We start from the raw sequence: 14340 nt of genomic DNA, 5'->3' as shown, positions 1-14340 counted from the left end.
CTGACATGGATAATACCCACCTCCTAGGACTGTTATGAAGATTAAACAGGAGAGCAGTTGGGACAGCGATGGTCAGTGGGCGTTATCTGTCCCCCTTTCTAGTAAAAAGGCTCTAGTCTAGAATGCTCCTAGATCTCCAATAGACTCCAGCAATCTCACATATTATTGTTACTGTTAATGTTATTGGTTGAATTGTGTTCCCCCCAAAGTCCATATTTTGAAGCCCTAACCCCCAATAGCTCAGAATGTGACTGTACCTAAAGATGAGGGCCTTTAAAGATATAATTAAATTACATGAGGCCTTTAGGATGGGCCCTAATCCAATCTGCTTGGTGTCCTTATAAGAAGAGTAGATTTGGACACACGGAGAGAGACCCCAGAGATGCACGCCCTGAGGAGAGATCATGGGAGGACACAGTGGGCAGGCGGCCGTCTTCAAGCTAAGGAGAGCGGCCTCAGGAGAAGCCAAACCTGCCAACACTCTGACCTTGGACTTCTGGCCTCCAGAACTGTGAGGAAATAACTTTCTGTTGTTTAAGCCAACCGGTCTGTGGTATTTTGTTATGGCAGCCCGAGCAGACTAACACAATTAGTATTATAGAAGGGCGCTGAACTGTTAAGAGAACAGTGACAGGAGACGAGGTTCTATCCTAATTCTGTAGACAATTAGCTGCGCGACCTACAGCAAGTCACTTGACTTCTCTCTACATTTTCCACCTCTCTCCTCCAGGGTTGTAAGGATTAACTGAGATAAAGTCTGTAAAGACCCTATCAATAATAGGTGTCCTGTAAGCAGCGGTTCCCTTCACTGCTCTGTCCAGATATCAGGTTTCTTGTAATTCAGGGGAGTGCATGGACTGAGCAGTGCCCCTAGGGCTTTTCAGCTCTGACCTCCTGCAACTCTAATAGCAGTCTCACTAACAACAGTAGGTTTCATTTCTGTAAAGCCAAAAAGTATTTTCAAAGTCCTTTCCCTCACAGTAAACACAAATGCATCCCTCTGACTTAACATGCATTTAAACAGCAATTCTGAAGAACCCCATGAAACTCCAGCAGACCAGACTCACCACCCCTAAAAGTCTCCCTGCAGGCAAGTCCAGCCAGCCAAGCAAAACTGCATTCTTCAGTGTTAAGGCTTTCATACCCACCAGACACAAACTTTAAATGAATGTAAATCCAAATTTCAACATTAGGTTCCAAAACCCACTTAAAACCCCATTCTCTCTCCCCACTGTACCTGGATGAACAATCCAGTTGCCCTCTTCTTGGTGGATCAAAAGACACTTTTAAAATAAAGTTTCTTTTCATTTGCTTTCTGTTTCACAGCAAAGCCTGGTGTTCCTGTAGATCTGAAGTCTCATTCTGTGGCAGGGGATTGTAAGAAAACGGCAAACACTGACAAGTTCCTCTTTTCTTTTCTTTTTTCCAAAGCATAGTAAGAATGGTTTGGACACAGCTCAAACTGTGTTCAAAAGGGATCAAAAAGGGAAGATGAGTGTAAGTACAAGTAGCTGGGGAAAGAAGTGAAACGAGCTTAAAGATGCAAAAGCTGGAAATTCACAACAAGAAAGGAATTACTCATTTGTTCCCTGTTTATTCACAACATATGAATCCTACTGCTGTTAGTTTATTATTCTATAGCTTAAAATGAAAACAAAGTGTTTTGAACACTTAGTGTGCGTTAATTTTTGTCATTAACTGAGAGAGAAAGAGAAAGAAATGAAATAAACTGGTTTGGTTAGTTAAAGTTTATTGCAAAGCAGCCAAAGTCATGCTTATCATCTGTACCTCGGGTCCCAGGATACTTCTAGCAAATGCATACTCTTAGTCACCAGGGTCCTCAGCAAGGTGAGCACAGAGCAAATGGACCACCACTATCAGCCCACCCAACTGATAGTGCTCAGGGCATCCTCCAACTATGAAGAGCCACAGGCTCCCACATGCACACACACATTCAGAGCTTGTGGTCACAAACTCCAGGAAGCTAGTTCACACTCAGCTCCCAGAATGGAGAAATCTCCCAGGACTTCTCTTGAGAATGACATTCTTGCATACGTTTTCCCCATCTTTGCACAATCTATCATGAGATTTTTATGTTACAAAACTTCTTATTTCAAAAAGAGCATTCCGACATTAACTTACCTGACATAGAAGGATACCTAAGTTTTACCCTAAATAAATTTCTACATTCTGGGTTTTCTATGGGAGTAACAACAGTGTTTCCCAACTTGTGAGGTGGGCGTCTCTGAAGTGAGATTAAGGGCTGTGCCATCAGCTGGATTTCTGAAATTTTAGTGAAACTTATATGTAAATGTGTGTTCACAGAGAAAAAACTGTAAAGACAGGCACCAACAATATAAATACTACTTATCTTTGGGGAGTAATTTCAAATTTTTTCTTTTGTTTATCCATATATTCTGATTTTCTATAACGAACACCTATTACTTTTGTAGTAACAAATGATGTAAAACAGGATAGAAAGGGGAAGTGTAGAAATGTGGTTGTAGTTTCCACCCAAATATATGAAGTCTTAATCCCTGGAACCTGTAAATGTTGTATCTTTATAGACTTGATTAAACTAAGGGTCTTGAGATGAGGAGATAATCCTGGATTATCTGGGTAAGCACTAAATGCAGTCAAAAGTGTCCACATAAAAGAGAGGCAGAAGGAGATTTGAAAGAGATAGAAAAGGAGAAGACAATGTGACCATGGAGGCAGATATTGGAGTGGCTGTGAGTCAAGGAACAGGGGCAGCCACCTGAAGCTAGAAGAGGCAAAGGATGGATTCTCCTCTTGAGCCTCCAGAGGGAGCATGGTCCTGCTTACAACTTGATTTCAGCCCAGTGATGCTGATTTTGGACATCTGGCCTCCAGAGTGTGAGAGAATAAATTTCTGTTGTTTTAAGCCATCCAGTGTATGGTATTTTGTTACAGCACCCGCAGGAGACTAATGCTGTAGAATATCATGGTAAAAGGAGCAAAATTATATCCACATTCATTCATGCACATCCTCCATGTGGCCCCATCACTTTCCTTTGCAAATGGATTTGCAGTCAGTTGTTTTCAATGAATTTAGAATGGATAACGTACTAAAAATCTTGGCATCTTGAAGAAGTTCCAAGAGCTATGTCCCTTGCCTTTTGCTTTTCCTCCTAGTCTCTTCCCACCCTTTACTCTCCTGGGAGTGTGGCAAAGTGGAAATGCCTAGGGCTCTGGAGCCAAAAGACCTGAGTTCAAGTGTGGGTTTCAAGTGTGGGTTTCATCTTGTTTCTAAAACAAGTCACTTAAGCTTCTTAGCAGGAAAGTGGTGGCTTAAGCCTATTAGCAGTAAAACAATCCCCAGCTTGCTCCAGGATTGTTTGAACATCATTTGAGCTACTGTATCCTAAAGTACCACCTGAGTGCTATTTGGTGACTTTAAACATTTATAGATGCTCATGCTTTTCACTCTCAATTTAATGGGGAGGGAGGGGAAAAGTGACAATACTTTGCTCCCTGGGGGCCTGTAACTCCTAACTCTAATAATTGTTCTAGAATTTTGCTAGTCTTCTGCCCAAAAAGTCAGTGGCAGGGGAAGCTATTGGGCCAATTCATTTTTGACAACTTCCTAGTATGCCTTAATAAAGGAGGGCCAAACCTTCTTGAGTAACTAACTCCTTTAGGAAGTAGGGGTATATCATGTCTATTATTCTCAGCTTTATATATATATATATATAAAATATATATTTTTTAAAACTCTATATAATTCCCCATCCTCACTCCTTACAATTGGCCTGTCTAATAATTCAGATACACTAATATAAGAGAGGCTTTAGTAAGAGAAACTGAATGTGGGAGGACAGATTGTTGATTTTCAAGGTGACTGAAATCCTATCCTAAAATTAACATTTGAAATAGCTGGAGATATTTGTCAAGAAGAAAAAAAACTTTAAGGAGTTTCGATAGCTGTGTTCAGATGTCTGCAGGGGCGTGGCATAGGGAAGAAGGAGCAGGTTTCAGATGCTTATGACAAATAAATGTTATTTACAAGGAATCAATATTTCATTCAAAATGCCAAAGACTGCCAAAGATAAAATGCACTGCTTTAGGGTAACTGGTCATGCTTTTTGCTCTCCTTGAATTTTAAAACACCCTTCCAATAATTGGGGTTTCCCAAATTATGAAACCCACATTCCCAAAGCAAAAGCCAAAAACCCTTTTTCACAGCGTCCCTTGAAGTTAGTGCGTACTTGCCCCCAGGGTTCTGCCAATTGGAAACCAATATGAGACTGCACTTGGAGCCAACATGGTGCCAATGTGAAAGCCATCCTGGTGAAATAGCGAAGAGATATCCAGCTTGTGGAAGCAGTAGCACAGTTGCTCCAGCTCTGGTGTCCTGCAGAGCCTGTGTCCAATGGCAGAGACAGTAGGGTTGCCAAGTGAGCAATCCAGCCCTGAAATCACCTGCTCTTGCTTGCACAACCTCCCAATCCTGGTTCTCTGGACCCTCCTGAAGATTCTGTGAGTTACCTGACATCCTCGATAAAGTTCTTTTCTGCTTAAACCCACTGAAATGGGCTCTGTTGTACTTTTTCACATTGACTATTGTCTTAGCAGCTAATTGGCATGAATTCTTTAGGAGGTTAGTATTTGCTTTATGTGGGAAGTTGAATTAGTTCTGATCTCTATCAAATTTAAGATTCTCTGAATAAGAGTGGTAAGGGGATGACAAGTAGGAATCTGGGTAAGTAAATTTGATTAGTGTCCTATAAAAATTTGTGATTACTTCTCCACCACAGGTGATTTAAAAATTTAAGCAAGAGTATACAGAAGACAGTTAGGCCAAGGCTTAACTAATATTCCACCATTAGTCATATAATAATTCCTTTAGGTAAAGCACAAACCAATCAGTCCATTTTTACAATGGAAATATTTTGGAATGAGTCTATGATGATTCTACTGCCTTTGATTTAGTGTATGAATTTCAAACTCAGGTGTGAAAAGATGCAAACTTTATTTCTCTATAAATCAAGCTGCTGTCTGATACAATCTCCATTTAAGTTGATGGGAGAATTCTAATCTACTCATTTTGAGGTCAGTTTCTCCAGTTCAGTGAGCCCTCAGTCTATCCAGATCTATAGTTTAGTCATATTCCAACTTAAAACTCCTGTTGACTTTTTCTTTTCCCTCTCTCCTTCCTAGGATGTAGTCTAAGTTCTGCCTCTAACAGCAATAAGGGGGATCAGAATCCTCTCCTCAGCTCAGTTCCTATGATGGAACTTGTCGCTGGTATACTCATCCTGAGTGTTACACTTGGCTTGGATGGTGTGTAATTTCTGTTTCCCAGTGTGGATCCCATCTGGTTGCCCGCTGCCAGGAGACTGCTAAGATATGGCTCCTTCCTCCTCTTGCTCCAAGTCAGCAGTTTACATCTCAGCCTTTGAATGCATGTTTTCCACCCCTGCCTTACACACTGTCTGTCTCTCTGCTTCTCCCATCTCCTCACAGAAGACTGGGAATTTCAGACTTCCTGAATGCTACAGGAAAGCCTCCGGAAACTAGGGAGTAGGGTCATCCCCGTCCCAACCACGGATGCTCTAGATATCTGGGTCAATGGACTCAGGACTATTGACTGAGAAAGGTCTTGAGAGAAAAAATGATCAGCCTTGCTGGTTAGTATCTAAAATAATTCATCCACCACATTTTATTGAGGATGGACCTGGATTAAGCTATTTATGTTTGAAAAGTGAACATACGATTTTCTAGTTTTTAAAAAGCTGATTCTGCAAAAGCATTTTTGTATGTAATTAATGAGATAATTACCTCTTGGCTCAATGAAGAAAATACAGCAAGCGCTGAATGGGATATATTTCTATACCATTTGAAACTAATTAAACTGCTTTTATCTTTATAAAATATTTTTAATTAAAAAAGTAATACATATTAATTTCAGAAAATTTGGAAAACATAGAAAAGCTTAATATAGAAAAGCACAGAAGCCACCCACGATAATAATCACTTGTGACACTTTGAGATGTTATACTTTCAGTTATATTTTTTATATTTCTGTATCTATATAATATTGGGAGCATATGCAAATTGAGATCACGAGCAGATCAAAGTGAAAGTGAAAAAACAGATTTTTTTCACTTCATAAAGAATTTTGAGATTGTTTTCCCCCATATCATGAAATAACTCTAAAAGATGATTCTCAGTGTATCATTTCATTAAATGGCTATCCCAAAATTTATTTACTCATTCTCATGGACATTTAAATTGTATCCAGTTTTGGACTTCCCTGGTGGTGCAGTGGTAAAGAATCCGCCTGCCAATGCAGGTTCGAGCCCTGGTCCAGGAAGATCCCACATGCTGCAGAGCAACTAAGCCCGTGCGCCACAGCTACTGAGCCTGCACTCTAGAGCCCGCGAGCCACAACTACTGAAGCGCAGGCGCCTAGAGCCCGTGCTCTGCAACGAGGGAAGCCACCCCAATGAGAAGCCTGCACACCGCAACAAAGAGTAGCCCCCACTCGCCGCAACTAGAGAAAGCCCGCGCGCAGCAACGAAGACCCAACGCAGCCAAAAATAAATAAATTTATGTAAAAAAAAATACCAGTCTCTGCTTCCCAAACCAAAACATCCACTACTGTGGACAGTTTAAGTAATTATTGTAACAAGAATATCTGATATGTCACTCCTTTGCTCTAATTCCTTTAATGGTTTCCCCAACACTTCCATAAAAATATTTTTTAATCCTTCGAATAGCATGCAAGATTGTTCATGATTTCTTCTTTACCTATTCATGCAGTCTCATCTGTAGCCATTCTCTCCCACGTAAACTAAGGTCCAAGCAAACTAAATGACTTCCAGTTTCCCAAGTCCATTAAATGATCTTTGGAATGTTATGACCCAGGCTGTCAGCCCCCCACACCTCTTTGGCTGAAATTTTTTACTCATCTTTTAAGTACCAAGTTAATTGTTACCTCCTGTGAGAATTTTTTCAATATTCCCTTTTACACATTAATGGCCATGCCTTCCCATTGCTCTACCGCTGATCTATCATTTATTTCCCCAAGGCTGTCCTCATAATATACCCTCAAACTCTCCCTCTCCAAATTGGAAGTCACATTAATGTAGCTTGGATATTAAAATTAAGTATATCTATTTTAAAACTTCAAAAATTAGATGGATTTGTAAGTTTATCAGCAGACAGGACCTTGTAGTGAAAACAGCATTGGGGACTTCCCTGGTGACGCAGTGGTTAAGAATCCTCCTGCCAATGCAGGGGACACGGGTTCGAACCCTGGTCCAGGAAGATCCCACATGCCACGGAGAAACGAAGCCCGTGAGCCACAACTACTGAGCCCATGTGCCGCAACTACTGAGCCTGCGTGCCTAGAGCCCGTGCTCCGCAACAAGAGAAGCCACCCAATGAGAAGTCCCCGCACCACAACGAAGAGCAGTCCCAGCTCGCTGCAACTAGAGAAAGCCCGCACTCAGCAACGAAGACCAAACACAGACAAAAATAAATAAATAAATAAGTTTATAAAAAGAAAGAAAGAAAGAAAAGGGCATTGGACTAGAATTCAGATTTGGGTACTTCTGTTCCTTCTTCACCTTTTCTGGCCTCAATTACCTCCCTCATAAAGGAACGTGGCTTGACTACAGCCCTAGTCTTTGGGTGGCAATTTACAGTTTATCTTCTTTTTTATTAGTCCAATCCAGCCCCCTTCATTTCCCAGATGAGGAAACTGAGTCTCAGAGATGATATATAATTTAAGTTAAGATACTATACAATTAATTAATGACTAAGGTAAACGGAATCTTGGGATCTTGGACCGGTGCGGACCAATGCTGACCTCTAAAAACACTCCCTGTTCTAAAATTCTTTAACCCGCCCAGTTAACAAAAGCAGAGGAAATAAAAAAAAGCCACAAGGGAATAGACTTAACGGAAACAAAAATCAGCGGGAAGCTCGAGCTTTCCACGAATTACAAGTGAACTTCCTGTCCTGGGTAAACTTCCGGAATCAACAACAGGGAGAGCCAATCAGAACCTTCCTCCGGGAGCCAATGGGCGAGTACATTACAAAGAGCCAATCGCAGCGACGCTGTCACTGTTATGGTCCTGTCAGGGCGCCGGCGTTGTGGTTTCTGGGCGGCAGCCACCGAGAGGACTTTGGTGGGGGACCCTCAGAGGCAGCCCCCCGGCCAGCTGCGCTCGTCTCCGGCCTCGTTCCCAGCCTACATATCTCGGCTCGCGGGTCGCGCCGTCGGGCGCGCGTGCTGGTCGGTGCCGCGGCCGCCTTGGGGCCTGGGCCCAGCCACAGCCTCCTCCTCCGCCGCGGGCTCGGTGGGGCCGCGAGATGCAGCCGCCGGGCCCTCCCCCTGCGTATTCCCCCACTAACGGGGACTTCACCTTTGTCTCCTCAGCAGACGCGGAAGGTGAGACTGAGCCCCGTGAGTCGCCCTGGGGGACGCCGGGCGTACGCTGCAGTGTCTTTCTGGGGCCGAGGCGGTTGTGGCCCGGTGGGGACGGGCAAGAAGCTGACCCGAGAGGGGTACTCGAGCCCTCTGCTTCCGCCGGGCCTTCCGAGAGGCCCGAGTGGCCGAGGGTGGGGTGTGGGGAACTTTCCAAGTGACTCGGTCAGCTTCTGGTTTTCGCTACACCGTCTGGTGGCAGGTTTTTCTGGCGAACTTACCCACCTCGAGGGCACCCACGGGACCCCAAGATTTTATTTGTAAAGTGACTTGGCATTGCTCAGAAAGGGATGGTTAGATTGGCCGGGCTAGGTGTCAAAGAATGAGAACGAGGAACGAGAGCTTGTTGCTTTGTTATTTATCAGCACATAACTTTTTGCTGAGATTAAATTAGGCGCTGCTAATACTAACTTCCCTCGAGGAGTTTGTGGGTTTTATGGAACCTGGTATCTTGCCAACGTTACAGTTTTCCTCCTATTTTATGGTGTTTGACCTCAATATTCAGAGAAGTAGACCCAGATATATTTGGGAACACCCAGCTGGATTACAAGAAGTTTCAGTTGCTTTCCAGATTTCCTTATGTACTGTTTTGAGGAAGCATTTGTGCTGGAGAGATTTTTCTACAGCACGGGAGAATTTGTTTTCCTCTGTACTTTACCAGACTCTTTGTAACTGAAATCTTTCTCTGCTACTTTTGTTAGACTTTGTATACCAGTATACCAGTAATTTTCCAGTGACCAGACTTAAGTGCTGGATATGGAAAAATAAGTTATACTTAACTATAGAAATTTCATTCTAGAGAAGGACCTAGTGTGTTTCCTGAGAAATCGAGTTTTGTAATGCATCAGTTAATATAGCTTGCTTTCCCTTTTTCTGTTTTGCTTTCCTCGTATTGGTTTTTGAATGGCGTTGTTTAAAAACAAAAATAGTACTGTAGTTTTGGTTATATTAAAATGCAAAATACAATTTTTATCATAGAGAACATAGCTGATACATTTAAATGTAATATGGAAATTTGGTGAAATATAGCAACCCAAAATATTTTAGTTTGTTTCATCTACATTTGGTAGCCTAGTGCTTGGGGAGGAATAACCAACCATAGTTTTCCAGACTTTAAGGAAAAATTGTCTGTATACACAAAAAATTGAGTATCACAACCTGATGTTTGTTCAGACTTATATATCTGTGTTTGTAGTTCTAATACCCCCATTTCCTCCAGGAATTACCTTTCTTAAATATGCCTAAGAAATCTGACAATAATATAACAAGCTAATCCATTGACTCCATATATTAAACCAAGAAACCTGGAATAAGTAAAATCCGTAAGATTTATTCAGACTTCTCCGTATAGCCTCCAAGATTGTATAGACTCCCTGTATATCCAGGGATATACAGACAAGGATAGATATTTGTATAATAATACCCTCAAGTTTATAACATTATACAGTTTAAATTTACAGTATTTTAAGCAAACGGCTTGTTTGATCTTTCTAAGAATCCTGCTGAGCTTTTTTATTCCTGTGTTTTTTTTTAACATCTTTATTGGGGTATAATTGCTTTACAATGGTGTGTTAGTTTCTGCTTTATAACAAAGTGAATCAGTTATACATACACATATGTTCCCATATCTCTTCCCTCTTGCGTCTCCCTCCCTCCCACCCTCCCTATCCCACCCCTCCAGGCGGTCACAAAGCACGGAGCTTATATCCCTGTGCTATGCGGCTGCTTCCCACTAGCTATCTACCTTACGTTTGGTAGTGTATATATGTCCATGCCTCTCTCTCGCTTTGTCACAGCTCACCCTTCCCCCTCCCCATATCCTCAAGTCCGTTCTCCAGTAGGTCTGTGTCTTTATTCCTGTCTTACCCCTAGGTTGTTCATGACATTTTTTTTTCTTAAATTCCATATATATGTGTTATCATACGATATTTGTCTTTCTCTTTCTGACTTACTTCACTCTGTATGACAGACTCTAGGTCTAGTGAACCTGAGGCTTAGAGAAGTTCAGTAACCTCCACATGAAGGATCTGGAATTAAGAGCTAGCGTTCTGTTTCCTAAGATTTCTTTATACTAAACCATGATGAGTCTGACATATATTTTTGTAAACTGAATAGTGTATCTGAAGTATAGAGTCCTGGATTTGCATCCTGTCTTTACCAATTACTATCTTTGTGATGTTGGGCAGGTTACTTAATCTCTCTTAACCTCAGTTTTCGTATACATAAAATGAGAATAATAATACCCAAGTGCGCAAACATTTTGCAAATGCAAAGCGCTTAGTACACCTAGAAGAGTTAAGTGCTCAGTATTTGTTAGCAGTGTTGCTGCTGCTTTGGGTTTCATTATTAATTGGTGCCACGGTTATTTTTTTACTGTTCTCTAACATAAACATTTGACTCTGCAACACCAAGTTTCTTCTCTAGTTCCTAAGCGTGTCACATAAATTCTTGCTTTTCCCCTCTTATGGTGTTTATCTAACCATGGATGTTTTTAGCTTGTAGAGGTTTTATTGTATACCTTGCTTCTAGATTCTGTCCAAGTCTCTTTCTCAGTGATACTTATCGTTACTAATTTGTACATGTCCTTTGTTTTAAAATGTGCCTTGGTGTTTGTCTCCAAACCTATGTGTATCAAGGTCCTCATGCTTAGAATGCTTTTCTCCTTCTTACCCCAAGATGAAACTTTTTTTTTTTTTTTTTTTTGCGGTATGCGGGCCTCTCACTGTTGTGGCCCTCTCCCGTTGCGGAGCACAGGCTCTGGACGCGCAGGCTCAGCGGCCATGGCTCACGGGCCCAGCCGCTCTGCGGCATGTGGGATCCTCCCGGACCGGGGAACGAACCCGTGTCCCCTGCATTGGCAGGTGGACTCTCAACCACTGTGCCACCAGGGAAGCCCCCAAGATGAAACTTAAGGCTGAATTCAAATACTCCTTTCTTGCTGAAAATTTGCTTAACTGTTCCTCAGAAACAGAAATGTCCCTAATTTTTTCTATATCCCAGCACTTAGCACAGAACCCAGAATATTAACATCACAAAGTAATTGTTTGTTGAAGGAATAAATGATTTCTGCTTTCTTTTATCTCCTATGACATTGATACTTGGGACTATAAAACCTAGCACATTTTGGATGGTATAACTAAAAAGTTACTGGTTTAGAGCCAGAAGACTTCAGTTAAAGTTCTGACTCTTACAGAAGCTATGTGATATTGGCCAAATTACATAGCTTCTATAAACTCACATTTTCATCCATAAAACGAAAATCACACTTATAAGAATATTGTGAAAATTACTTAAGGTAACGTGTATAAAAGCAAGGTCCATAAGTACAAGTTAAAAGAACGTAGACTAAAAAAAAAAAAAAGAACGTAGACTATGTGAATAAGCTAGTAAATGAATAAATAAATGAATAATGAAATCCAGACTTTATATTCAGTTCTGTGGTGTAAAACTACATCCAAAAGCAGTAATGAAATGCATGTGTATAAATGCAAGAATGTACCACCGCAATGAGAAGCCCGCGCACCACAACGAAGAGTAGTCCCTACTCACCACAACTAGAGAAAGCCCGCACATAGAAATGAAGACCAAACGCAGCCAAAAAAAAAAAAAAAGTAATGATACCATTAAGTATAATATAGACGTCTTTAAGACAGTCCTTTGACTTTATTTTGTGTCACACAAATAAGTAGTTCTTTGCCTGCTTTATTTCCACAGACCAGCAGCATTGGCATTACTGGGCTCTAGTAATGCAGAATCTGCCTTAATCATAATTTACATTTTGACAAGATCATCCTTAAGTGATTCATAAGCACATTAAAGCTTGAGAGGCACTGATTTAGAATATTATGAAAGATCAACAAAAAGAGGAGGAAATTTTTTATAGCTAGAAGATCAGGGACAGTTTAATATTGGTCATATTTTGCCAAAATTTGAAAGATAGGTAATGTTTTGTATATGTAGGATGGAGTATGTCCATATGCAAGGGACTGTATATGAGGAAGTCCCTAACCAAGAAATGGCTTAATAAGAATGAGATTTTAAAGAATTCATCATACATAATAAATGCTATAAAAAGGAGGTTCAGGAACTTCCCCAGTGGCTCAGTGGTTAAGAATCCGCCTGCCAACGCAGGGGACATGGGTTTGAGCCCTGGTCCGGGAAGATCTCACAAGCTGTGGAGCAACTAAGCTCGTGTGCCACAACTACTGAGCCTGCTCTCTAGAGCCCATGAGCCACAACTGCTGAGCCCACGTGCCACAACTACTGAAGCCCACGCACCTAGAGCCCGTGCTCCGCAACAAGAGAAGCCACTGCAATGAGAGGCCTGTGCACCACAGTGAAGAGTAGCCCCCGCTCGCCACAACTGGAGAAAGCCCGCGCACAGCAACGAAGACCCAGTGCAGCCAAAAATAAATAAATTAATTAATTAATTGAAAAAAAAAAGAGGTTCAAAGGTGGAAGTGGTTAACTGCAGGAAGGGATCAAGGAAGTCTTCAGAGACAGATGAGGTACATTTTGAAGGAAAAGGAGTTCTTCAGGTTGAAAAAAGGGAAGAGCATTCACTTATAAATTATGCAAATGCAATAATTGGTCGAAGCAGTCCCTGTATTTTATACTTCTCAATCTTCACAGACCTAAAACAATGCTGATTTAGACCATGAGCCCCTTGGGGTTAGAAGCTGTGTTTTACTGTCTACCAGTATCATACCCACTGCCTAGCACAGAGCCTGGTATATAGCAGGAACTTAATAAATGTTCGATGACTACATGATACTTTTTGATTAAGATAAAGGTGTTGTGCTGCTAGAACTGAAGCCAACACTAATTCAACAGAAGTCCAACAAGTGGTTGGAAAGGGCGTGAACAGAGACAACTAACCAAGAAAGATGATCTAAGCCACCCAATAGCCATTTTCCCGTCCTCATATTTTTCTCCCTCTAATGATCATTTTATGTATATCAAAACATTCATCTTTCCTCCAAATCTTAAAGGAAACCTTTCTTCCTTTCCAAGGATAAGCCTCTACTAGTGCTTTTATTCGCATATCTTCTTGCCTCTTTTGGAACCTTTCTTTGTTTTTCTCTCTAGCATTTTTTATTTCTCCTCTGTTTCTTCCATCACGATCATCACTCACAGGTCCCCTCCTAATTGACAGAATTTTTAATTAAATCTACTACTTTCCTTTTTCCTTACTTTCACAGCTAAACTATTTCTTATTTCCTGTTTCCTCAGCATCCAGCAATTCCTACCATTCTGCTGGAACTTGACTTGCTTCCTATCATCTACAGAAGGACCTTCAGGAGTGTTTCCCAAAGGGGAAAGGTTGCATGACAAAAATTGGGTAAATAATGTGTTAAGCTAAGTTAAACCAGTTTCCTTAATGCAGAATTCCCAGAGCCTTTAATATGCCAATATTAGTTCTGAAACTCCAAATGGAGGTTGTAGTATGCAGGGTTTTCCAAACTTAGTGAATATCAAAAGCTTTTTGTAGAGGGCATCTCATAGGATCCAGATTCCACAGAACATGCATAAAGAAACACTTACCTATAAAGACAAGTTTAAAAATATTAGGGTTTTTTTGCCTGATATTTATTCTCTTAACACTTTGTCCCCAACCTATCTTCCACAACTTTTGAACTCTGTGCCTTTTATAAGCCTTGGGCTTCCATGCCTTTGTCTCTGCCCTTTCTTTTCCTTGGAATGATTTCTTTATTATTTTTAAAAATTTTATTTCTTTTTTATTGAAGAATAGTTGATTTATAATGTTGTGCTAGTCTCTGCTGTACAGCAGAGTGACTCAGTTATACACATGTAGACATTCTTTTTAATATTCTTTTCCATTATGGTTTATTACAGGTTATTGAATACAGTTCCCTGTGCTA

The 14340-nt window shown here is 41.0% G+C and overlaps 1 protein-coding gene across 1 annotated transcript in view; it reads left to right on the top strand.

Moving 5' to 3' along the window:
* Positions 1-8111: 8111 nt before the first annotated feature.
* YIPF4 (Yip1 domain family member 4) overlaps positions 8112-14340 on the top strand; it is a 29494-nt gene continuing 23265 nt past the window's right edge. The window contains exon 1 of the mRNA XM_060169486.1: positions 8112-8422. Coding sequence (XP_060025469.1) covers positions 8344-8422 — 79 coding nt within the window. The 5' untranslated portion in view covers positions 8112-8343. The remainder of the gene's footprint in view (positions 8423-14340) is intronic.

Source organism: Lagenorhynchus albirostris, chromosome 13 (genome assembly GCF_949774975.1).
Source record: "Lagenorhynchus albirostris chromosome 13, mLagAlb1.1, whole genome shotgun sequence".
Taxonomy (NCBI): domain Eukaryota; kingdom Metazoa; phylum Chordata; class Mammalia; order Artiodactyla; family Delphinidae; genus Lagenorhynchus; species Lagenorhynchus albirostris.
Note: the sequence above shows the minus strand (reverse complement) of the source record. Positions and strands in the feature narration are given on the sequence as shown.